General features: G+C 40.6%; 1 protein-coding gene and 1 pseudogene across 1 annotated transcript in view; one reads left to right on the forward strand and one right to left on the reverse strand.

Annotated features, from left to right (window-relative positions):
- The window catches only part of LOC139445610 (uncharacterized), a 138,247-nt gene extending 123,913 nt beyond the window's left edge, over nt 1-14,334 (reverse strand). Inside the window, exon 1 of the mRNA XM_071226773.1 lies at nt 14,055-14,334. Coding sequence (XP_071082874.1) covers nt 14,055-14,150 — 96 coding nt within the window. The 5' untranslated portion in view covers nt 14,151-14,334. The remainder of the gene's footprint in view (nt 1-14,054) is intronic.
- Nucleotides 14,335-17,670: 3,336 nt separating this feature from the next.
- Nucleotides 17,671-21,786, forward strand: LOC139444906 (uncharacterized; annotated as a pseudogene).
- Nucleotides 21,787-27,135: the final 5,349 nt, after the last annotated feature.

The following is a 27,135-nucleotide window of genomic DNA, read 5'->3' on the forward strand; positions in this document are numbered from 1 at the left end:
CAGTGACCATGCACAAATGTTGATTTTATGAAATGTTCTCAGATTGGACTATCGATACGAGTAATAATCCACTCATATTTTAGCACAGAAAAGTAGGTTTGAACATGTTTAAATTATGGACTGTGATTTTGTGACCTATCTTAATTCCAAGCTTCATTCATTTGTGAGTGTGAGAGTGAGCACTATTATCCCAACTGAATAAGAGCAGATGGCCTGTCTGGACCAGACAAACCCGAAATTGATAAAAGAGCAGAATGCAACGCTATCCAGGTATGATGACACAATCATCAAGTCAGAGTCTCACCATTCCTACATACTAAGTCATACCCAAAAACAAGAATCGGCTATTAGGGGACAAATTCTTAGTCACGTGTTTGAAAGTCACTGGACCGAAATCCATCCCCAATTAGCTATACACCTACAGTACAGTGTTCATTCCAGACCGTGCTCTTGAGACATTAGCTGCAAAATACAGCTAACTACAAACATGGAACTGAAAACATGACAAATGTTGATTAACAGAAAGATTTATTTATGGTATTGACAACCAACATAACAATGAACATGGTATTATTCACAAAGTTAACAATGGTAACAGTTTCTGATAATTCTGTGAATTTTTTGTGTAGAAAATTGCATCAATTTGTGAGATTGTGGGCATAGAGCAATCAACTTTAAAATACATGGCTTGAATTGCACAGTATCATGGGTATGACACAAAAAACAAACATGATGACTGAAGGGTTAGAGTACTTCTCAAATATCAGCAATCCAGGAAACATTACTAATTTTGTTTGGGGCCTCATTTTTTTTACTAAAAGGCACATGTTTTAAAATGCAAAGAGCCAAATGGTCCGTTGTTTATCAATTTAATTTTGTTTGAATGAACACTGCCTATAAAACACCTCCTTAGTAATAATGGGCAGCCATTCAGTCAAAAAATACAAAGTTGAAAAAAGGACAAACGTATGCAATAAAGGTCAAATATTACGAATAAAGAACTAAATGTTACTAATAAAGGTCAATCTACAAAAGAAACAGACGCCGGTTAAACAAATACAAAGTTAAAATAAAGGTAAAAAATAAGCAATATTAATAATCAAATATTACATCAAAGACGTGATAAGAAAAGAAAGAACAATGTGTATGAAAGAACGTCATTGAGCACGAACAGACTTTGACAATAAAGAAAGTCGATGAGCACGAAAGGACGTTGTGCCGAGAAGCACAATATATTACGTCATTCCTCATGGATTCACCGTCTGACGTCACATATATATATACTGTTCTGCTGGAGGAAGTCTCTTGTTGCTCTTGCAGTGTTGGCACAGGCATTATTGCAGCGACTTTGTTCTTTCTTTTCTTATGACATCTTTTTGTAACATTTGACTATTACTATTGCCTACTTTTGACCTTTATTTCAACCTTGTATTTGTTTAACCAGTGTCTGTTTGTTTTGTATGTTAACCTTTTTTAGAAACATCTGATACTTTATTACTAACATTATTTGTAACATTTGACTATTTTTGAGTACTTTTGAACTTTATTTCAGCTTCGTATTTTCTTACCAGCGTACGTTTATTAGTAAGATTTAGTTCTATCTTCGTAATATTTGACATTCATTGCATACTTTTGTCCTTTTTTCAACTTTGACTGAATGGCCGCCCATACACCTCCGCAATATTTGGAAAGAGTCAGACAAGAGTCTGACAAGTCATCTGTGACTGATACTGACCCTGGGCTCCTTCCCTCAGAACAACCGTAGCTACATAACCTTAACCACTAACGTTAGAACATAGGTTACCTTATTTCAACCTTACCCATGTTATGAACTCGGTGTGCCAACCTTAGCACTAAGGTTGCAGTCACAAGGTTGTATGACATCATCTGTATTAACATAACAAACATTAACTATGTGCATTCTGATTGGATTATTTCGAGTATTTGTCCAATAAGAAATGAGGACATAAACTTGATATTAACATATACGGAAGTGACCAAATAATGTGTTTCACATTTACGGTTAATTTACCTCTTACAATGAGTCAAAACTACAATGCTGAGTTAATTTAGGGAATACAATAATAGTCCGACCACTAGGCGTACAACTTTTCAAAACTGAATGTCCGTCATCAAAATAGACCGGGCAGGCGGGATATAAACACTGATTTAATTAATACTAGATAAGAACATACCGTACAACACATTCTGGATAAGCAAGATGTAAACTATTCAGAGTAGTTCACTATAAACTACCTAAACAGGAATTCAAAAACATGATTAATCTGCAGACGAAAACGAAATGAACTGTGCCTTGGCAGTGTATCTGTATGCCCATCATACATTGGTTGACAGTGATGGTTTTGTTTGCATATAGCAGATCAGAGGGTGTTGAAAACACTACATTTTAGGATTTTTTTGCTTATTCTACAGTTAAACAATTTGTGAGTGCTGAGTTATAAGATCTTTTTACAAAGTCATTTCTCAACATAAACAGTCTGAAACTATTGCAAACTTCCACCATGCGGTAACCTACTTGACATGTCGAAGACACAGGGTAGCATTAATCTTTTAAGTCATGTACATGTACTTGGACTTTCTACTTTACTCTTAAATACATTTCCAATTTACTACAGTTAATGACCCTCTCTTACACTTCCATACACTCTTACTGTTTCTCAATTGTTACCTGTACTAGCAGTACATTCACACATATTTAAGCTACAGTCTAATGTGCCCCTGGACTTATGTCCACTTGGGACATTGCAGATTACACCACTCATGTGTTAGAAGGTACATATCCCCTCATATAATATGAAATGACTTCTTACATTAACATATGAATTGTTATAAAATGGGTTTTTTTACCAATTATTTGACCAAGTACATCTGTGTATGACATGGTATCCCGGAACTTATGAAAATACCAACTTTGTCAAGTCACTTGATAAGTGAGTGAGAGAGTGTGATTTTAGGTTGCTTTTAGCAATATTCCAACAATATCCTGACTGGGGACACAAGAAAAGGGCTTCATACTTTGCATCCATGTGAGGAATCGAACCAGGGCCTTTGATGTGATGAGCGAACACTTTAACTACAAGGCTACCCCACTGATGGGTCACTTGATAAGACATAAGACATAAACCCCTTTATCATGTTTATTACAATACACTGAATAAATACATACAATATATCCAGCTTAGTGAGCATGGTGAGTTCAGGTTCTTTCATGAAAGAAGATGTGAACCTCAACAAGGTCCAAGGTTAAATCTTACAACTTACGATCACTTTAATGGTAAGTAGTACGGTGTTTTTGTGGAATGGGGCCAAGGAAGAGACTGCTTTCAGTTATGGGTTCTCTTTGTTGCTAAGTAACTAACACATATGATTCAAAGGAAATCCCACACACATCATGTGAATGGAGTCATGATAACTGAATATATTTGTATCCTGTTAAGCAACAATAATTGTATTCCTACTGGTACAGACAACTGCAGTCACCATGACCACCACAAGGAGTGCAGGAGGGTGTCTCTAGCGCTCCAGTCAGCTGACACTGGTATAGACAACCCCTGTCACCGTTACCACCACAAGGAGTGCAGGAGGGTGTCTCTAGTGCTCCAGTCAGATGGCACTGGTAGAGACAACCGCTGTCACCATGACCACCACAAGGAGTGCAGGAGGGTGTCTCTAGTGCTCCAGTCAGCTGGCACTGGTACAGACAACCCCTGTCACCTTGACCACCACAAGGAGTGCAGGAGGGTGTCTCTAGTGTTTCAGTCAGCTGGCACCGGTACAGACAACCACTGTCACCGTGACCACCGAAAGTAGTGCAGGAAGGTGTCTCTAGTGCGCCGAGCAGCTGGCACTGGTACAGACAACCCCTGTCACCTTGACCACCACAAGGAGTGCAGGAGGGTGTCTCTAGTGTTGCAGTCAGATGGCACTGGTACAGACAACCGCTGTCACCATGACCACCACAAGAGGTGCAGGAGGATGTCTCTAGTGTTGCAGTCAGATGGCACTGGTATAGACAACCACTGTCACCGTTACCACCACAAGGAGTGCAGGAGGGTGTCTCTAGCGCTCCAGTCAGCTGGCACTGGTACAGACAACCCCTGTCACCTTGACCACCACAAGGAGTGCAGGAGGGTGTCTCTAGCGCTCCAGTCAGCTGACACTGGTACAGACAACCACTGTCACCATAACCACCACAAAGAGTGCAGGAGGGTGTCTCTAGTGCTCCAGTCAGCTAGCACTGGTACAGACAACCCCTGTCACCTTGACCACCACAAGGAGTGCAGGAGGGTGTCTCTAGTGCTTCAATCAGATGGCACTGGTACAGACAACCCCTGTCACCTTGACCACCACAAGGAGTGCAGGAGGGTGTCTCTAGTGCTCCAGTCAGATGGCACTGGTACAGACAACCGCTGTCACCATGACCACCACAAGGAGTGCAGGAGGGTGTCTCTAGTGCTCCAGTCAGATGGCACTGGTACAGACAACCCCTGTCACCGTGACCATCACAAGGAGTGCAGGAGGGTGTCTCTAGTGCTTCTATCAGCTGGCACTGGTACAGACAACCGCTGTCACCATGACCACCACAAGGAGTGCAGGAGGGTGTCTCTAGTGCTCCAGTCAGCTAGCACTGGTACAGACAACCCCTGTCACCATGACCACCACAAGGAGTGCAGGAGGGTGTCTCTAGTGCTCCAGTCAGCTGGCACTGGTACAGACAACCGCTGTCACCGTGACCACCACAAGGAGTGCAGGAGGGTGTCTCTAGTGCTTCAATCAGCTGGCACTGGTACAGACAACCGCTGTCACCGTGACCATCACAAGGAGTGCAGGAGGGTGTCTCTAGTGCTTCGATCAGCTGGCACTGGTACAGACAACCGCTGTCACCGTGACCACCACAAGAGGTGCAGGAGGATGTCTCTAGTGTTGCAGTCAGATGGCACTGGTACAGACAACCGCTGTCACTGTGACCACCACAAGAGGTGCAGGAGGATGTCTCTAGTGTTGCAGTCAGATGGCACTGGTACAGACAACCGCTGTCACCGTGACCACCACAAGAGGTGCAGGAGGATGTCTCTAGTGTTGCAGTCAGATGGCACTGGTACAGACAACCGCTGTCACCGTGACCACCACAAGAGGTGCAGGAGGGTGTCTCTAGTGCTCCAGTCAGCTGGCACTGGTACAGACAACCCTTGACCACCACAAGGAGTGCAGGAGGGTGTCTCTAGTGCTCCAGTCAGCTGGCACTGGTACAGACAACCCCTGTCACCTTGACCACCACAAGGAGTGCAGGAGGGTGTCTCTAGTGCTTCAATCAGCTGGCACTGGTACAGACAACCGCTGTCACCGTGACCACCACAAGGAGTGCAGGAGTGTGTTGTTTTACATCAGCCATGGTTCCAACCACTGAGTCAGATGGGCAACAATCTACACCAATGGGGTTTTGTATTATAGATCTTTATTCATGAAGAATGTAGGCCTCTGGTCCATGTTCATACAGGTGGTAAGTCTGCATATAATAGATGTAACAATATATATTATCAGTCAGTATGGATCTTTCTGAAGCAATTTGCGTAATAAATATACATAGCCAGGTGTCGAATTTCATTTGTATCTGTTGATGCCCAAAGCATATTTGTATTTGTTACATGTAGGGTATGACATAAATTTAGTAGATTTGTACTTCTCACGCAGTGTTTTCATTACAAAGAATGCACAGCCTTTAATCTCTAGAAATATTGAAATATCTGCCAGTTTCTGTCTTGGGACCATGGAAACTGCAACGAAATTGAATTTTGCAATTGTTACATGTTATATATAATTCCTTTCCAAAAGTACCTTTAAAGAAAGAATAATTTCTAGTTTTAGAATTGCTCAAAAGAAAGGCGTGCCAATGCTGTTCAATGAACATCTTAATCTTGCCATTAGTAAAGGATAAAGGATTCCTTGCTACTTACTGTTCGTGGTTCCCATACAAATCCAAGTCGAAACAACAAATATATTGTAAACCCAATTTAATTTTGCCATTATTTGCTGCTTGTAAAAGCATAATGTAAAACCTTTTTGGATATCTTTCATTTGGCATATGCAATCAACTAATCCAAAATTTTATAGAACATTTAAATGCAAAATATACAAATGGTATCTGCCACATTCACCCAATACTGTGTAATGTGGTGTTGAGATCTTCACTCCAAGAAAGTGTTTACATGTAATCATGTGAATGATTTCTATATTTGCTACACTGTCCAACCCCCAAACCTCACACCTATAAAGTAAAATAGTCATAATGTTAGTATCAAATATCCTAAAAAAATATTTCAAACGGAATTGGCTGAAACGTATGTAATATCCTTAATATGCCCAACAAAAGTTTTCTAGCCTGAGAAGCCATACTTTTAGCATGCTTATGCCAAGATATGCTTTACTAAAAGTTATAGCCATATACCTATAGAATGGCCAGCACTCGAGATATTTCCGTCTATAATACCATATCACTTCTCCAGAGAATACCTCCCCTTCTTAAAAAGAACCACTTTAGTCTCAATCTCATTAAAACCAGTTCTTAGTTCTCCCTACCGCTGAACAAAGATCTGAGGACATCCCATTACGGGTCTTGTCAGACCGACCTAGTGCGAACTTTGACCGACCAATGGAATGACCAATCAGAAGACAGCTTTTTCGTGCTTTACGGCAATAATTTCAAATTGGCGACTACGCTTCGAAACATATTTTGACAAATTATCCATTACAAATTTGAAACCTGAAGAAAAGAACATTGTGGAACGGCTAATAGATAGTTCAGATTTTATGGATTCAGTCGTAAAGCATGTATCTATTGCTATGAATACCCCGTGTTTAAGTTTTTGAGGTTGCATGATTAGAAATCACATTCCGACTGTCACTTTCATGATCTGGTAAGCGACGCTCTGATTGGTTGGATGAAAAGTCGTCTTAACATGACCCCTAATGGGATGTCCTCAGATGTTTGTTTAGCGGTAGCGAGAACTAAGGTCTGATTTTAAAGAAATTGCTTTAGTCTTATCCAAATTAGGTGTTAACTGGTAATTAATGCATTATCATTCTAATATGCATGTTCTTTTCTGTAGGCCAGAAAGTGGATCAGATATCAAAATGACATCGTCAGCAAACAATCACAAAAACAGTTCAATCATGTCTGGATAACCATATGGATTCAATCTCCTGTGCTAATTCATATGGACTCAGGGCACAACCCTGTCATACACCCAAATCAAAATCATAACATGTCCAAATACATATCATTAGACAAAACTCATGAATGTACCTGATAATAAACAGCTTGTACTCCATTTAACAGTTTTGGAGAAACCCCTCTCCTTTTTAAAATCGTCCATAATTTCGACCTATCAACCAAATCAAAAGCTTTTGAAAAAAACATAAACAGAGCATAAACATGGCCCCTTTTCTTTGATAGATACCATTGAATCAATGACTGTAAAATAAATATATTGTCAATGGTGGAGTACCCATGACGAAATCCGGCATGTGATTCCACAAGTCTATCATAAGCATTAGTCCAAAATAGATATATATATTTTACTAAAAATGCTTAATATTGTAATACCTCTGTAATTATTAGATGAATGGAAATCCCCGTTTATGCAAGGGAACAATGATTCCCACTGACCATGCTGCAGAATCATATATGGCATTAAATTATACTACCAAATATGGCATTTAATTATACTACCAAATATGGCATTTAATTATACTACCAAATATGGCAAAAACAAATCAAAGGAACTGTGGAAGAACTCTGCAAATAACTTGTCAGTACCTGCAGATTTCTTACATTTCAAAGCCTTTACTTCTTTTTCAACTTCATCTTCAGTAATCGGAGGGTCGAGGATAAACCGGGTCATGTCATCAAAGCCTTTATGAATATCATCAAAATCTATACCTTCATCGTCAACTAGATCATCCATGTTAAATATATTCTTAAAGTGATTATACCACTGTGGTATGGATATATTGGGTCAATGTGATGAACTTTGTGAAAGCCTTTTGAAAACAGACCAAAACACATTACTGTTGTGTATATTATATCACAAAGTGTTACAAGAACTAACATTATAGTTACATTTCTTATCTCTCAACTCCGATGTATGCTTATTTCTTGTCTCTATATCTCTGCAATGAAGCTGGATGACTACATAGTCAATGGCGCTTGGTCCAGGGGCACTGTAAACTGTAAAGTCACCAATTCCCAAGTCAGTATCACAACGGCCATTATAAATAGATAAACAAACAGCTGAGCAAAAAATAAGTAACTGAGTTCCTGTTTTGTGTTATATTTTATCCCACGAGCAACTGCTTAGATTTAGCTTACCAAATAGACAAGTCATGCAGATCCAGTCTCTCTGCTATGTCTTCATCTATTAAGTCGGGTTCACTCGCTGTTCTGGCATTAAAGTTGCCACCCATGAACAAGTACAAATCACCACATTCTTGTAGAAAATCAAGAAGTGAGTCTTGTAACATTGAGGTGTCATGTTTTGTTGATTTGGTGTGATACCAAGGAGAGTCGTAAGGATGGATATAGACACATGCAAAAAACACATAGACATCTCTGCCTGTCCAGTATCGAGTTACAGGTGGTGCTCTCACTTTTGATGGAGCTGTATCCCTATTAATAAAAGCTCTGTTGTTGGTATCTTGTGGCCTGGCACTTGTAACTTCTGGGGCGAGTTCAATGACAACCAATTTCCCACTCCTGGAGTAGCCTTTCTTGTTGATGCTTCTGAAATCAAGAATAGTCTGCCTCTGTGATAAGGTAAGGTCACTAGCGATGCCAATCCCACTGTCTTTCAGGCCAGGTTGGAGGCTAATTGCTCTCAGTTTAGTGTCAAGAGAATGGAATTTGACAATAACTGGCCTTGCATGTGTGGTAGAACTTGTTCATAGCTTATGGGCTGTCGCAATATCTTCAGATTTGAATTCTGGGTCATCTTCCTTGGTATGCTGATTCAAAATAGAACATACAAGAAAATGTCGGAACTAGTTTCATCAGGCTTCTCAGACACACCATTAAGTAAGACATTATTTTTGAGACTATTGCTCTTGTCTTTCCACATAATAATGCAGATCATTTACCCCTTTTGATGAGATTTTCCATCAGGGAGGGATCCTATGGCTTCTGAGATGAAAGACTCAATTCCAACACATTTCAAAATTTGTTGCTCGTTTTTGATGACATCAATGTCATGTCGAAATCCATTCACACATGAATATAACTTATGGGTGTCAGATTCGATGTCCTTCATGGCCTTCAACAGTTCATTCATTAATGTACGAAGCTCCTGTTTTACTTCATTCTTAAACACATCAAAATTAGTTACATCTAAACTTCTCGGTCCTGGATTCATTTCCACATCTTCACCAAGTAAATGTTTATCAAATAGTTGGCAGGTAGTTGTACTTACACATGCAATGCTTGATAAAACCAGTGTAGTGACCATAAGCCGATAGCCCAAATCAGCATGAGAAGGCCACGCTGTGTACCAGTTGTAGGGACCAATATGGCCGACTTGATGAGTGCCTCGTGGATGGTGAAATACACCAATTGGCATCCTCAATAGAACCATTGAGATGCCAATTTTATTGTAAGGATATTCACTTATGCCTGTTGGAACCAATATGATCAAGTCTGATGTTTTCTGACTGCAATGTGAATCCTTTCAAATAAATTTAGTAGAGCTTGCAGCAGAGGGTCTCACTACTCACGAGCCATAACATATTATCACCCAAGTGATATCAGTCCTAAACCAACTACTGGGTGTGATGGGCAACAATCTACACCATGATAATATATTATCAGCCAAGTAATATCAGTATAAAACCAACCACTGGGTGTGATAGGCAACAATCTACACCATTGGGATTTGATAACACATTATCAGCCAAGTGATATCAGTCTAAAACCAACCACTGGGTGTGATAGGCAACAATCTACACCATTGGGATTCGATAACACATTATCAGCCAAGTGATATCAGTCTAAAACCAACCACTGGGTGTGATAGGCAACAATCTACACTATAGGGATTCGATAACACATTATCAGCCAAGTGATATCAGTCTAAAACCAACCACTGGGTGTGATAGGCAACAATCTACACCATTGGGATTTGATAACACATTATCAGCCAAGTGATATCAGTCTAAAACCAACCACTGGGTGTGATAAGCAACAATCTACACCATTGGGATTTGATAACACATTATCAGCCAAGTGATATCAGTCTAAAACCAACCACTGGGTGTGATAGGCAACAATCTACACCATTGGCATTTGATAACACATTATCAGCCAAGTGATATCAGTCTAAAACCAACCACTGGGTGTGATAGGCAACAATCTACACCATTGGGATTTGATAACACATTATCAGCCAAGTGATATCTGTCTAAAACCAACCACTGGGTGAGATAGGCAACAATCTACACCATTGGGATTTGATAACACATTATCAGCCAAGTGATATCAGTCTAAAACCAACCACTGGGTGTGATAGGCAACAATCTACACCATTGGGATTTGATAACACATTATCAGCCAAGTGATATCAGTCTAAAACCAACCACTGGGTGTGATAGGCAACAATCTACACCATTGGCATTTGATAACACATTATCAGCCAAGTGATATCAGTATAAAACCAACCACTTGGTGTGACAGGCGACCAAGTGAGTGATTTGGGCTTAACACTGCTTTGAACAGTATTTCAGTTTCATAACTGTGCGTCAGCTTGATGTATAATTTTGTTTGTTTGTTGTTTAACGCCGCACTCGGACAGCGGATAGACAGCGCAATAGACAGCGGATGCAGTTTCATCCTGATCTTGAATTATAGTCAAGTATTTATATATCATGTTAAACATCTGAAAAGGGCTCTGTAGATACTATTTTTTTAATTGTCAACACAAAGAGTCAGGTTCCTGGAATTATATTTAATGTGCCCTTAACAAGCATATTGAGAGAAAAACATTGCTTTGTTTAAAAATGGAATCTTTTCAAGTTGTTTACATTCAGAGGTGAATCTGAACATTGAAAATTCCATGAAGCTTGTGAAAGATTAATGCATCATCTCCTTTAATGGTTCTGTTGTCAGTGAAACACAAATCTGGAAATTGGTAAGTTGAGTTATAAGCAATAAACAGAAACATAAATAAGTCCTATCTGGGTACTTTGACTGGCATTTGATACACACTGGGGACCGAATATCAGCCTCTCAGCAGGTCGAGACAAATACCGGAGGTTCAGAGGGCTTTGGTTTCTGAAGAAATGCAGAAAATGAAAAAGACACAAAAGGACGACCAACAAAAGGCCACTTCTTAAGATCACTTGAAATTTTAGTTAAAAAACAGTGCCATACCTGAACCTATATTTCATATCCTGTTCACAACACACTTTTCCATATCATATAATAGGGAGGTTTCCAACAGGACAAAGCCAACAGTTAAAACATCATTCTCAATCAATGTACACAAGTGTACAAAAATGGTGCATCTGTACAGTGTTTGAAATAAAAGTAATTCCCTGGCTGCAATCAGGACCACAGGCTTAAGGAGCTACAGGCCCTGACTAAACTATTCAGGCCCTCATTTAAAAAAACTGCAGCTAATATAAATAAATAGAAGGACCCATACAAATTTAATATGCCAATAATTAAGAATGCATATAACACACGAGTGCAGATAATACGCGAATAAATAAGTCTTGTATACATTGATCAATCCGAAGGGGTGCTAATTGGGATTGTTCACTAGCCAATATATTAGCAAATATCGGCGTGGACGCTTATGAGGGCGGGGCACTTATCACATCAAATATGGTAATCAAGATGCCTTCAATTGTGGAGACCAGCATATGTATTGGTAAAATGACATTTTCATCATGTGACATGTGCCCTAAACTGTGTGTCACATCAAGACGGTATTCAGAACGCTGCACATCATAATCATACTGCAAACCTGCATATTTTGGTAACAGTGAAACCCATTGAATTTAGACGGTACTCTTCCTGGAGTAATCGTCCAGTGAACAAATTTCCATGCAATCAAATCATGGATTGCAGTAATAGTCCTTGATCCAAACAAGATCGTCTTGGCTTAGCATGCTTCTGAAGTAATGAGGTTTTACTGTATTTGAGAAATATTTGCGTAAAGAAATATAACATCCATGGTATCAAGGCTGTATAAATGACAACAGTGAGCATCTTGTAAACAAATTAAATTCTCAGACATTAAACAAGACATATATACCATTAGAATATATTTTGCCATGATGTATCAATAAACTGGTATAAAGACATAAAGTGCTCTTTTGTGTACTGGTCACCGACCAGTTATCAGCATTTTTTGTGTGTGTAATGTTATTTCTGACATATTCCATGTAAGTTGACTGTACCAGTAACTTTAATTTTGTGAAACTATGAGCAAATGTGCTTGTTTCTGTCCGTGCAATGAGATTCAGTTGATTTCTGTTATAACGCTACGATAGGGAATCAAAACAATGGAAATAGAACTTTCCCGTAGGCTTACTGTACCAGTTATCGCCATCGACTTAACAGCTTGTGCCATCTGATCATGTGCACGGCTTCAGTTATACAAATTACATTTTTAGCATCTCAGGTATTGCACTCAATTTTTATATTCATCAAAATGAATAAGAAATGATATCATCAATTTGTCAACTGCAAACTGACAAAAAACAAAAATCTGATCTACACATGCTAACACTATATACAATGGATATTCGCAATATATACAGGTTATGCATTTTTTGGAAATATACCGTATTCAACTTTATAAGCGCCCCGCTCTAATAAGCACCCACAACGATATTTGCTAATATATTGGCTAGTGAACAATCACAATTAACAACCCTTCTAATTGATCAATGTACACAAGACTTAATTATTTGTGTATAATAAGCATTCATGTGTTATATGCACCCTTATTCATGGGCAATTAAGTTCTGGAAAATATATCTATCATGTAGTATACGCACAGATTCTTCTTTTGTATCATATCAGGCTGTCAGCATAAACCACAAAATTTACTATCTTTCAACTCTGTTTTTTTTCTCCCCAAAATTATATTCTATTAAGAGCCCTCTATTTCTAATTTTGAGAGCACCCTAGGCACTTGTTACGTCGAATATGGTAGTTCAAACAGGTTTCAGAATTGTATTTTGGGGATTATGGTGGGTTTTTTTAAAAATATTTCCTAACTGGAGTCTGTTTTGTTCATAATTTTCGGATAAATATTTTTCTCTTCTAATGAAATCCAGTAAAAATAAAATGAGATGCGATTATGTGCGCTCTATAACGGGAAGGTGTTGATAATTGGTCCTCTGAGATAACTGGTCACTAGCCAGACATTTCACTAAAATTCATGCCTTTAGATCGTCCAAACTACCCTTTGGCCTTAGGGGAATTTAGATCGATGAATATTGCCTAAAAGTCCTGAGTGTTGTTAATGCAGCTTTCTTGACCCATAAATAGCCGATAGAAATATAAATTACATTCAGATCATGCAGAGAAAAACAAGAATAATTTTTTTTAAAGCAGTAGATCTAGTCATTTCGACAAAGAAGTAAGTCTACCAAGGTATAAAACACATGGACAACAATATTGTTCATCTGGCTAAAAGTAACTAAAATGAAGACCTATGTGCATGCATTATAATTATGAATTAAGAGTAATTAAGATCTTTTCTCAACATTTATATATATATATATGTTCCCATAGATTTCTGCGTAGGTCACAAGATACCTACACCTATAAGTTCACACACACGTACACACACACACCCACACACACATATATATATGTTTTGTCATCGTCACCTTCGGATCAAAAGTGAAAACCCATTGAGGGCCCCTGATGACTCCAGGTGAATTGTGTTACTGGGCCGACTCGTTGAATCACACGTCATAGTAATCAATCGATACACTCTTAAGCCGAATGACAACTGTTGCATTTGACCCACCTGAGTTGTGCATGTTGAACTGCAAGTGGACCCGGCGGTGTCACCTACTCCTGTCACTAGAAACACGACGATGGCCAATAGCCTTGGCATGCCCATCAGTGATCAGTCACCTCGCTCACTCTGGTGATTTGTGTTTCTCATCATATCCCCGATATATCAGATGGAACATTTGAATGCAATCACCAGCATGTCAGTCACATCTGAAGCTCGGCCTTGACAGTCTGTTAATACAAATTTCAGAAACCGACATGTTTCAGTATGTTATCCCCAGTTAATTCAAGCCGCCGTCACCCACAGAGAGCTCGTCCACACTGCGACAACACGCTGGTTTGTTTTCAATCTCACCGAGAGTTACCTCCCCTGCAATACAGGTGTGTGTCAATGAGGCCAGGACGTAGAATGTGCGCCGAATATGCCAAACAGGCCACGGTGTAGATTGCTTAAAAAAGTGATACCCAGGGATTATGCGAACGGATTTGTCACGTCGCAGTTGCATTTAGACCTATTTTGGCCGTTGGCTGTGTGGTACCCGAGTGGGGATAGGAGCGCGACAATATTGACAATCATTAACAGCAGCGCAACAAGGACGTCATGTAGGCCAATGTTCTCCCCATCCGGTTAGATGGCAAGGTGTAGGGGCATAGTACTAGAAGTACTATCAATAGCGCGATGCAACAGTGATCCGAATAGCATTCTACCGTTCCGTCGCGTGGCGCTATCACGCTGTCGCATTATCATAATATCGTAAATTACTTGGATGAGACAGGATTTGAGGGAGGGCTGGGGTTGCACTTTTTTTTTTAGAAGCAGGGTCTACCTGAAACAGAATAAATTCGTATAAATTCGTAGATGACTGCGCTTAATCCAAACAGGACATTGACGGATCCAAAGGGAAGGGTGTATGCGGGGCATCTGTACCCCAACTCGCGCACACGCACGCAGCCACGCACACACACACACACACACACACACACACACACACACTTTATGATTTCACGGCCTTTTATCGTGTTCTTGAGGCAAAGTTTCGGCTGGACGTCTCACTAAGAACACCGGAGCAGAGAAGCTTGGTTTTTCCTGCCAAAGGAATATATCCTCTCCGATCGCAAGAAAACCATTCATGCCGAGTATGGGTAATCTGGCTTTGTAACTTGAATTCTAACATGACATGTGCTTTTGAAAATGTGTCTTAGTAGTATACAGGGTCGAGCGAACAAGACTCGGTGTCAAAAGTTCAAAGGTTCGGGATTCGGGGAAGTGGCGGGGTTGGCACACTCTATCATGTTTGTTTTCCCCAAGTCTGCTACTTCACGATGCCACAGGAGGTACGTATATGCGCTGTCCATGCCAAAAAGTTGGTAGTTAGGAACTATACCATTTTCTCGCTGGGCAGTAACAAATCTGATTTCATCCGAGCACATGAAGCATTATCTGGGCAAGTTTTTAGCCTTTTAGGTTAATATTTTGAACTTTGATATCGGACTTATATCATGCACTGAAGGGCCCCCGGACCATTATCGTTCCAGTATTTATATACATCACTCGATAATAAGTTAGATATTTTTATCTTTACTTTTGATGCGACGAGTCGAAAACTAAATTAGGTGTTTTTCAGCGTGGAAACATTATTAATTTTTACTAGCGTACTTTTTTGTGGTCAAGTTTTGCTTTAGTATGCCTTTTTAGTATTTGTATCAATGTATAACCTTTGTGTGATGAATATATTTTTAGATGTTTCATAAACAAAACTGTACGAGTTGGCATTTAGTTTAACTGTGCAGACTGCTGATTTTCTATTTTAACTGACTGTCGTGATAGTTAAAATTGTAGCTCATTTAAAGCTTTTCCTGCTTTTCAAATCGCCTTAGCAAAACGTGAGGCCATGTTGAGGATAGTTATGCTTCTAGGAAAGATGCAAGCCATTTTTCGTTGCTATTGTTGAATACAGTGAATTTTAGTCACATGCAGTGATAGGCCATATTTAGATTCTTAAGTATTCCGACATGATTCACACATTATGATTGCATTATGGTCCCTTTGTACGCGGTGCTTGAAGCTGAGTGATTGGTGTTAACACACATGACGCATCAATTGCCTCGATGTCCATGGTTCTGAAAGAAAAACAACAATGTCCACTTGGTACCAAAGACGCATGAAAGAGCTTAATTGATATATGTGCCATATGAAACACTACCACATGCTTGTAGAAACCGGTGGGTTAACAGAGGAAGAAATCTGCCCAATCTCATTAAAATCAGATCTTAGTTCTCGCTACCGCTAAACAAAGATCTGAAGACATCCCATTACGGGTCACGTCAGACCGACCTTGCGCGAACTTTGACCGACCAATGGAGTGACCAATCAGAAGGCAGCTTTCTCGTGCTTTACGGCACTAATTTCAAATTGGTGACTACGCTTCGAAACATATTTGGGCAAATTCTCGATTACAAATTTGAAACCTGAAGAAAGGAACATTCTGGAATGGCTAATAGATGGTCTAGATTGTATGGAATCAGTCGTTAAATCCGTAACTATCGTTCGGAAAATCCCATGTCAAAGTTTTCAAGGTTGCATGATTAGAAATCACATTCCGACTTTCACTTTCATTATCTGGTAAGCGACGCTCTGATTGGTCGGATGAAAGGTCGTTCTGACGTGACCCCTAATGGGATGTCTTCAGATCTTTGTTTAGCGGTAGCGAGAACTAAGGTCTGATTTTAATGAAATTGTGATTGCATTATGGTCCCTTTGTGCTTGAAGCTGAGGGATTGGTGTTAAATAACACACATGACGTATCAATTGCCTCGATGTCCATGGTTCTGAAAGAAAAACAACAATGTCAACTTGGTACCAAAGACGCATACAAATAAAAATCTGTACAAAGAGAGAAATATTGCTGGGTCCAGCACATGTACCACCAAATTCCTGTCTCAAGGATTAATAATAACCCGAAATACAAGGAAGGGCTTCTTCCTAAGCGTGACAATTGTAAGAGAGGCAATATGTATTTCTGAACAATGTTTGCGTTTGATTTCAAAACCTTGGGCGACCCAGGTGAACCCAAGTTAACCTTGGTTGACCAATGTTACCTCATGTTAATCGATTTACATCATACTTCGGTTGACGGTTGCCATACCTACTGAATCCATGGGTGCGATACTCTGGTTCGCAAAAGATAGACTATTTACTATATAAAACAACATATGCATGGACAACATGGACTGCCGCAGAAAAGATGTTACATGTGTTTTAACGACACGGGGTGTTGTGAGCATTTTATTGGGGAAACCGGCCTGAAACAAAAGGACCAAATTTGAGATCCAAATGTACGTTGCTTAAATGTTGGCAAACACAATGGTGTATGCGGGGTTTGGTCATGATAATGTCTTTTCGTTTTATGAATTAGTTAACAATGATAAACATTTGCGAATGGAAAGCGAACAGATGTTCTTTGGGCTTTTGAAACCTAAACCTAATTTCACCACACAAAACTCCGTAGATGCGATAGCGGTGTCTTCATCTGCTCATGCTCAAAATAGGCCAAGTTCAAAGGTTACGATCTCGTGAAACGAGAACGAGACCTAATACCCCATAAGCCCTTCTTCATCATGGCCTCATGCTAATCACACGTACATATCTCGCTGGAGATTTTTTGTGAGTATACGAGGTAAATATGAGTAGTACACAATCTAATATCCCCAAACAACCTTCCAAAGGTTCAGGGGATCATGACAAACCCCCCGAAAGTGGAGCAGTCAGTCAAGTGTCGTTAAATCTGGCCAGTACGAGCCACGATGACGAACACGTGGGTCCGAAGGTTAGATCTACTTCGGGGTACTTCGCAGGGGGCCAGTAGCACAGGCAAGCAAGATCACTTACCTAAAGGTTATAGGATTACTAGAAAAAAGGAGAAAAACATCCACAGGATTGAACATGATATCTCAGACTGGTCTTGCTCGAGCGAGTCAAGTTCGACTGACAGTTCGACTGATAGTGACGAGTGCGATGTGGTTGATAGTTACCATCTGCCTGGCACGTTTTCAGGGCCGGATGCGGACGACTATATCGAACCCTCACAAAAAAGAGGTCGATTTTCAAACGTTTGTGTCAAAAAACTTGATAAACCCCGCTCTGAAAATGGTCATGCAGAGACCTTATACCGATATGATCTTTGGGTCATGCAACTGTAGCCGGTTCAGCTGAACAAGCAGATGAATATGTCCCATTTTCGATCACACAGGCAGAATCAGGTTCTTGGTCCTTGCCAAGTCATCTTAATACTCAGTTCTCTACCTTCAAAAAAGATAATGTGTTGAATGAGGACATTCTTGATGATCACCCCATACCTGATGAGCATTGTTTGACTGCTCCCCAACTGGATGGGTATTTAGATGAAGTGCAGGACAGGTCATTTGAGAAAAAAAAACAGATATCTTTTTGCAGTTTATTCAAAAGAGAATGTTAAATGTCATGGGTCCTTTGTCCCATTTATGGGGAAATCTTGACAAAATCAGACGCAGGGAGGCTTCATCTGATTTAGACATTTATGAACTCCTTGACATTGTAGAAAAGTCAGTCTGCCTTGTGGGACAAGCTAACTTGTCCATCAATTTTCACAGGCGGCTTTCAATTTTATCCAAACTGGTTAAGGATCCAAAGAAAGCAAAAAAGTTGCTTCACAAGTATGAGCAGATTTGGCCGATGCTAAAGGGAAGCTCTTCGGAGACTTTTACAACACACTACTCGCCGAGGGGAAGTGGAAAAAGGCCAGGTATACTCTTGGTCAGCGGCATTCGGCTCCGAAGAAAAAGATTAATTTCTTTCGAAACCAGCCTTTCTAGTAGCAGCCCTAAGGTAAGCCCAGTTCGTCTGGGCGCAGATTCAGAGTTCAGGCATCCTTCAATCCCAGGAGAGGAGGGAAAGACTGTGGTGGCAAAAGAGGAAGATCCTCAGGACTAGATAGGTTTGTTTCACTCTCTTTCAACAAATACCGATCTCATGAGGCTTGGCATAAGTTCAAGTCCCATGAATCTGAATGCTCAAAATCCAGAACATCCAGACAGTATGTTACCAGAAATAGAAGATCTAAAATTAGAAAACATTCCTTTCCCAGAAAATAGTTTAGGGGGGCAGAATAACACATTTCTACACCATTTGGTCAAAAATTACTCAAAACCCATGGATTCTTCAGACCATTCAGGGCTTTCAAATAGAATTCATTCAAAAGCCTATCCAGGGAAAACCTCATCCGCCGTTAACTCTTTCTCAGGTGAACCAGGTTGTACTGGACAAGGAGATTGGGAACATGATGATGAAAGGGGCGAAAGAAGAGATTCTTCCGGGTGTGAATCTGGGGGATTCTCAATCTCAGTTTTTGAATCCCATTTCCGTAGTTCCCCAAAAAGACAGGGGTCAGAGACCAATACTCAAAGTGAAAAATCTGAATGCTTTATACAATTGCCAGGCACCAGAGGAAATTCCTCCGCTTTCAATGGAAAGGGCGATTGTTTCAGTTTCTCTGCCTTACATTTGGCCTAGCACCAGCTCCACGGACGTTCACCAAGTTGCTGAAACCTGTGGTAAGCATTGCACACAGAGCAGGTATTCGGATGATCATATACCTAGATGATATGATTCTTTTTGCCTGCAGCCCAGAGAGTCCAGTTCGTTGCCCAGAGTCTCTTGTATCTTTTGAAGAACCAAGGTTTCGTTATCAACAAAGAGAAATCAGTTCTTGCTTCATGTCAGAAACTTTCTGGGTTTCGAGATAGATTCTCAATGTCTCACTCTAACAGTTCCCCAGAAGAAAGTGACGGACATCCTTCAAAGATGTCACAGGATACTGAAACAACCAGTGGTAAAGATTCAAACACTGACCACTTTGTTGGGAAAGCTTTCAGCATCAATGAGAGCTATTGTTCCAGCCCAGTTACACAGCCGGTTCCTACAAATGCAATCATCATGGAAACTATTGGAACATCAGCACTACGAACACAGGATCAAACTCTCCAGGAAGAGTGTGCAAGACATTCGCTGGAGGGTAGACAATCTGTCGGCCTTCAACGGCAAACCCATTTCAGCAAAGTCTCATGTTCTAGTCACATTAGCCAAAGATATATGGGACTTCAGAGAAAGATAACTCTGGAAGCACAGTATCTACCGGGCAAGGAGAACATCTTTGCAGACTGTGACTCTTGAATCGCAAGGTGTTCAACCAGTGCAATCAGAGACTTGGCCCCCACTTGATAGACCTTTTTGCATCCCGCCTCTCACATCAACTGGAGAAGTATGTCAGTTGGAGACCAGATACCCAGGCAACTTACATAGATGCATTTCAGTTGGAATGGAAAGGGGCGAGAGCCTTTCCCCGATTCTCCATGATCGGGAGATGTCTGTGGAAAGTAGGGAGGGAGGGGGCAGAACTGACCTTCATAACTCCTGTGTGGCAGGGCCAGGCGTGGTACCCTGTCCTGTTGGAGTGTCCAATACTTCTACCAGTGTGGGCCGACTTGCTGGAATCACCACAAGGTCAAACCCACCCTCTGGTAGCAAACGGGACACTGCTATTAGCGGCCTGGAGGGTTTCAGGAATCTGGTCACTTCAGGAGGCATTTCGCAAAAAAACTGCAGCGCTTTTGTCACACCAGGGGAGACCAAGGACGCAAAGAACTTATAATTCCTCCTTACTGGTGTGTGGAACGGCAAATCAATCCCTTTTCAGCCTCTTTGGAACATATCCTAGAGTATCTAACCCACATGTATGAAAGTGGATCTGAATACAGGACCGTTAACACTAGCAGATCAGCTTTGTCTGCCTTTCATCCCCACTTACATGGCTACCAAGTTGGTCAACATCCTTTGACCAAGATACTTATGACAGCTATTTTCAATCAGAAATCTAAATGTCCTCGATACCACCAAACTTGGAATGTAGACGTGGTCCTGGACCATATTGGTAACATGCCTGAAAATGGTAAATTATCAGATAAGTATCTGACAGAGAAACTGTCTATATTGTTGATGCTTACATCAGCAAGTCGATCAGCTGAACTTACTTCCATGAACATAAAGTTCACATCTTACAAGGGCGACAAAGTTGTCTTTCTTTTGACAAAGCCCACAAAGGTCTCTAAGCCTGGGTCAGAACCTCCTAAGTTGACCATACAAGCTTATCCTTAGAATCCTTTGCTCTATGTAGTGCAGTGTATCAGAGACTATATTGGCCGCACACACGTGGAGAAAGGATGGGGATTGAGATTAGTTATTACTCAGTTATGTGAAACCCCACAAACCTGTACAGTTGCTAGACGGGTAACTAATGTGATGAAGGATGCAGGGATCAATGTTACAGTGTATAGAGCACACTCAGTCCGGGGGGCTTCTACATCAAAAGCTTACACTAAAGGTGCTTCGATTACCGAAATTTTAGGACTGGGAAACTGGTCTAGAGCACCTACTTTCAAGCAGTTTTACTTGAGGGAGACTAAAGAATGTGGAATCCAGTCCAAAAAACTAAACCAGAGCTTTAAAGCGCCGCTATCACATCTACGGAGTTTTATGTAGTGAAATTGTTAATTTCGCAAGCACATGTAATGTGTGAATTGAAATTATAATTTCATTAATAAAACGAAGTAGATGTGATAGCCCCACCCTTGAGTTTCCCTCCCTAGCTTGTATTTTGACTGAATTGTATCTCTTTACAGAGGACGCCATTAGGAGGAGACCTGGCTGAAACTCCCACATTCCAGATGTCCAGCTTGGACCAAGATTATCCGTCCGGTTGCTGTCTCAGATGAGGCTGTTTTTGTAGTTCGCATTCGGTACAGTGTACACAGATCTTGGTTACTTGTCACCTTAATTTGGGACATCCCAAATAAATGTTTGATTGAAGCTCTTTTCTTAGCTGTTTTAAGCACTTCGGCATAATGAAGAAGGGCTTATGGGTAATTAGGTCTCCTCATTTCACGAGATCGTAACCTTAGAACTTGGCCTATTTTTAGCATGAGCAGATGAAGACACCGCTATCACATCTACTTCGTTTTATTAATGAAATTATAATTTCAATTCACACATTTCATGTGCTTATGAAATTAACAATTTGAAAGCACAATTTTAAAAACTTCCCAATGTAGTTCACTGTATATATGGGCACTCACACTACAATGTATTACGCCTCACACTATTGTTAGTATGACTTCAAAAACATGATGTTGTCTGTCCCCATGACTACGTTTTACCCTCCCTCTTTTGTCACTAACTGTTTCGTCATGGGCATTATAACGACACAAATACTGTTGGTGTGCGTCGCTTATGACTACGTTGAAGTTTTCATTACAACATTCGTCACCACTCGTCCCTTTCTGTAACCTGCAAGAGGATATCAGTGACATGTTTTCAGTGACACTCAAACTTAAAGGCATCTGTTCATCTCTGTCTTGATTTGTTGTTGCACCAGGGGTAGCACTGACATACTCCGCTATAACTTCAGCTACTGTCCTTTGAAAGTTACTTCCACTTGGGTTGTAGTACTGTGTCAGTTGGGTCTGTGCTAGACCTATCATCTCGCCAACTTCCTATGCTTTCCTAGATGCATGAGCTGGCGTTCAGGGTTGTCTTTTCACGTGTTGTAGAGTGGACAATATATGTAAAGCATTCATTATGAATTTATTATGAATAAGCAGCTGATCTAAATTAATAATTATTGATTACCTTTGTAAAACAAGCCGTACACAGAAACAAGTAAGGTTGGTCTTTCTCGTACAAATACACACACAGCCAGTCTTCTAAACGATAAATGATTTTCTTTCGCCAATCATCTTCCGACCAGTCATTTACAAAAGTCTGTAAGGGTTCGTACATCCCGCCAAACACAGTTTTCCTTGTGTTTTGATCGGCGTTACATCGGCAGCCGCATTGAAAACTGACCCACGAGTTGACAATTATTTTAACTATGCCGGTTTGCGTCTAGACGCATTCGTGACCAACTCGATGCGTAATGATTCCGGATGTTATTTAAACACATCAGGACACATATTACTATATCTTGGGTATAGTTTTGAATGCAAGACATGTGAAAAATGAAAAATTATTCCTGAGGGATTCTTTGACCGAAGTACTTGAAGTCATGCACGCACTCTGATTGGTTTGTCGTATTTTCGCTCATAACATTCATCGATAAGGGGAAGAGTCTTCTTGCTGGTTACGGAAAGGGGCGAGGGTGACCAATGTTGAAGAGCCGTTTAGCAGCAAAAGATCTTGAGTGCATAAAGGAGTTTTAACAAGCTCAAGGTGAGGTGAGGTGAAATGGGGTTTAATTTCGCGTCCAAGATTATTGCATTTATATAGCGACGTGCATGCACGTGTGTGTGTGTGTCTGCTTGTTCTAGACTGATGCCGATTTATAGTGCTAGCCCACTGAGATACCATGCCGCAGTTTAACATGAATACCCCACTCAGACACAGTATACTGACTCCGAGCCGACCAGTCCTTGTTTTGGCTCCTTAATGCCGAGCGCCAGACAGAGTAACAACAAAACAACAAGTCAACAAGTACCATCTTTTAACGTCTTTGGGTAGGACTTGACAAGTACAAATATCTGGGGGGGGGGGGGGGCACGGGTGTCCCAGTCGTCTAAGGCGCCGCGATTCGCTGTGCAGAGTTGCGTCCCTTGGGCAAGCCAGAAACCTATGATTGTGGGTTCGAATCCCGGTTCGCCCCGATTATGTTTCTAGGTTTGTCAGTACCATACCCGTGCTCGTGGATTTCACCGAACTGGTAAACGTCTGAGACCTGCATCACTTCGGGCTTTCCTCCCACATTTAGCTGACACGCCGTGATATAACTGGAATACTGTTAAAAGCGGCGTTAAACCCAACTCACTCACTCACAAATATCTGGACTCTTTTTTGAATATTTAAGGCTTATACACCTAAAGAAATTATTTGTTTATATCTGAGAGATAATAGTGAACGACAACATCTACCTCTTACGCCCCTAAGCCTAAAGAAGAGAAAGATATAACGAGAAGTCGCCCCCATCTATTTCTTTATTACGTACGCCACTTGGTGTCGAGAAGAGGAACAAACGCGAGTACACAGGCATATATTTCTGTATAGTTTGTTTGTAAAAGAAATAAACGACTAGTGGGAGTTGATTATCCTACAATAAAACACTGCAGGCAGAATAAACCATGAGGGGCGCAGTCACTAGACATTGTCCTTTAAAAAATTACGTTATTTTAAGAGTGTAGTGAGTAGTTCCCCATAGGTGTAGCTGGGCTTTGTAGATAAATGCAATGGCCGAACGATAGCGTCCAAGAGCGGTAGAGATATGGCAATCGGTATTGGGAGAAAAGGGACACATAATCGACGTCAGAATTGTGAGAATATGCTAGAAAAACTCAACTTTAACCCCCCTGTTCATAAAATAGACTTGTCCGAAATTGCCGAGGTCGGATTCTATTCAGGGAGTCATCATTGTTTAAAATATTTTTAAAGTTTGTACATTTTATTAATTATGTCATTAAAGAATCTGTAAATAATATTGATATCCCATGTAAGAAATAAACGACTCGTGGTCGTTGTTTGTCGTACACTAAACACTTCAGGGAGAATAATCGGCTCAGTTCAGCGCCCCTCATGGTTTATTCTCCGTGCGATGTTTTATTGTACGATAAACAACGACCACGAGTCGTTTATTTCTTAATATATACCACGCTTCGTTCTTCATTGCTCTTTGCGATTTATCGCCTAGCTATGTTAAATGTGTTGTTTGACGCCGCTGTCAGCAATATTTAAGCTACATGACGGCGGTCTGTAAATAATCGAGTCTGGACCAGATAACCCAGTGGTTTCATAAGCATCGATCCTCGCGACTGGAATACGATGACATGAATCTACGAAGTCAGCGAGCGTGACCACCCGATCCCGTTAGTCGCCTTTCACAACAAACCTAGCCGCCTAGCTGTTTTCACGTATCTACTTCCTAATTACGCCCATATCATTACGTCGAGAAGGAAAGAAACATAGCTGCTGGACCCCATTTTCCAATAAAATGCTGTTGTAAGCCTTAAAGTATTATGTACATGAACGTAATTGTTTCGCTCACTATCGATTTTCTAATTACAGATTTTACCATGGCCTGTTGGGTCGCTTTGCGTTAGGATGCGTTGCAAAGGTAATGATATGGGTTAGGTTTACAAACTAAGAAGACATGGGGTTTAATTTAAGTTACATAATGTCCATTTTTTAATAAATTGTCACAGAGGTGAGGTTGCCAAGGAACGTGGACCAGACTAGATAAACGGTTACTATCGTTTCATATAAGCTTTACAACCGTGCGTGCGTGCGTGCGTGCGTGTGTGCGTGTATGCATATATATATATTATCGTAGACCTGCTAGGGAAAACTCCATTAAATACGGTGCCCAGTTTATGCCCCTGACACATATATCTATATCTGCGTGGGGTCATGGACGATTTCCTGCGGACATAAAATGTATCTATTTCTATTCATAATAGAGAGAGAGAGAGAGTACTTTTATTAACGTGTCACGTGTTACAAAAGAGAGATATATACATGCAAGCGTCATCAACGCCAATATTTTCAAATAACGGATTTAAAACAATACTTTCTCAAAGTAAAATACTTCTAAGATCATCATATAAAGGACATAACATTAAAAAGAGAAATTCATCTTCGAAAATTTTTGATGAACAAATTTAAAACAGTACGGGCAGATTCTATTTTCTAAAAGGGTTGGTGGAGTTGTAAAACGTGCTGTTTCGATAGCCAGGGCTAAAGATCCAGATCTAAGACTAGCTAAAATGCGACGGTAGTCCCTGTATTAAATACTTAAAACATAAGGAGCAACAACGTTACGATCATGAAATTGCCTGTAAGTTCTTAGTTTATTACCATTAACGTTATGTTTATCGTTCCAAAGCTCTGTTCTCCATCTCAGTTCATCTTTTTTTTATGAGAACTTTTTTAATATGGGCAATTTTCTTCTGTCGGCACATTGGAGCAGTTAGAACCTCATAGATATTAAGATTACAGGCAATTTTAACAACTTTAGTGTTCCATGAAGTTTCATAAGACTTAAAAATAGTAAACATTTTCTTAATGAAATTGGCACTCGTGAAGAGCAACCTCCTCGTGGTGAGTGCTGGGTAGCGCTAATAGCTCTTCCCCTGTGTGGAACCGGGGTAGAATATTTCCACAGTACCCCATTGCTGGTCGTAAAATGCGACCGAATTGGGCAACCTGTTTGCCGTGGGTTGCGCCCCTGTGTCGGCGGAGGACAGGAGTCTGGTGGTTGAGGGCACTGGTTCCAGGAATAGCGTTCCTTTGCCCAATACACCACTTCGACCCTTACTTCGCCTAGACGGGTGGTAGAATGGGCCCGGTTCTATCAATCGGCTGGTCACGCCAAGCCCTGAGCACATATTGTGTTTCAACTGATTTGACATTTTGATTTAACTATTTCACTTTCGGACTTGGCTAAATTGTATATGTATCAAATCTTGACTTTTGCTTGTTGATTGTTTCAATTGCCTAGAGTCGTATGCCCAGAAGGCGGTGGCTCATGGGCCAATCCGGTGGAATGATGAATTTATTAGTTAATCTGCTTGAGTATACCATCCCAGTATCCTTGGTGCTGCCAGTTGGAGATCCACTGGCTTATAGCATTGTCCCTGTGATACTCCGTGGTGGGTGGGGAGCTGGGATGGTGAACCACATACAAACTCAAAATGGAACAACCAAAAAAAAACAAACGTTCTTTGGAAGATTCCTCGGATGAGGAGACTACCAACCTGAAGTGTTCTTCTGGTAGTTGGGCTCGATTTTTAGTGGTTTCTGCCACTGATTGAATCCTTTCGCAATTTCTTAGGCACTGTATGGCATTGCTGGAGATATCCAGGATGTCAAAAAAATTCGATCGGGATTGCTGTTAGTTGAATGTAAGACAGCAAAACAATCAACAACCTTACTGGCTGCCAAGCAATTAGTTTCCACTCCAGTTTTGATTTCACCGCACAAAACTCTAAATTACAGCAAAGGAATCATCAGAGATAGGGAG

Source organism: Haliotis cracherodii, unplaced genomic scaffold (genome assembly GCF_022045235.1).
Source record: "Haliotis cracherodii isolate W230 unplaced genomic scaffold, xgHalCrac1.p SCAF_6, whole genome shotgun sequence".
NCBI classification, from domain to species: Eukaryota; Metazoa; Mollusca; class Gastropoda; order Lepetellida; family Haliotidae; genus Haliotis; species Haliotis cracherodii.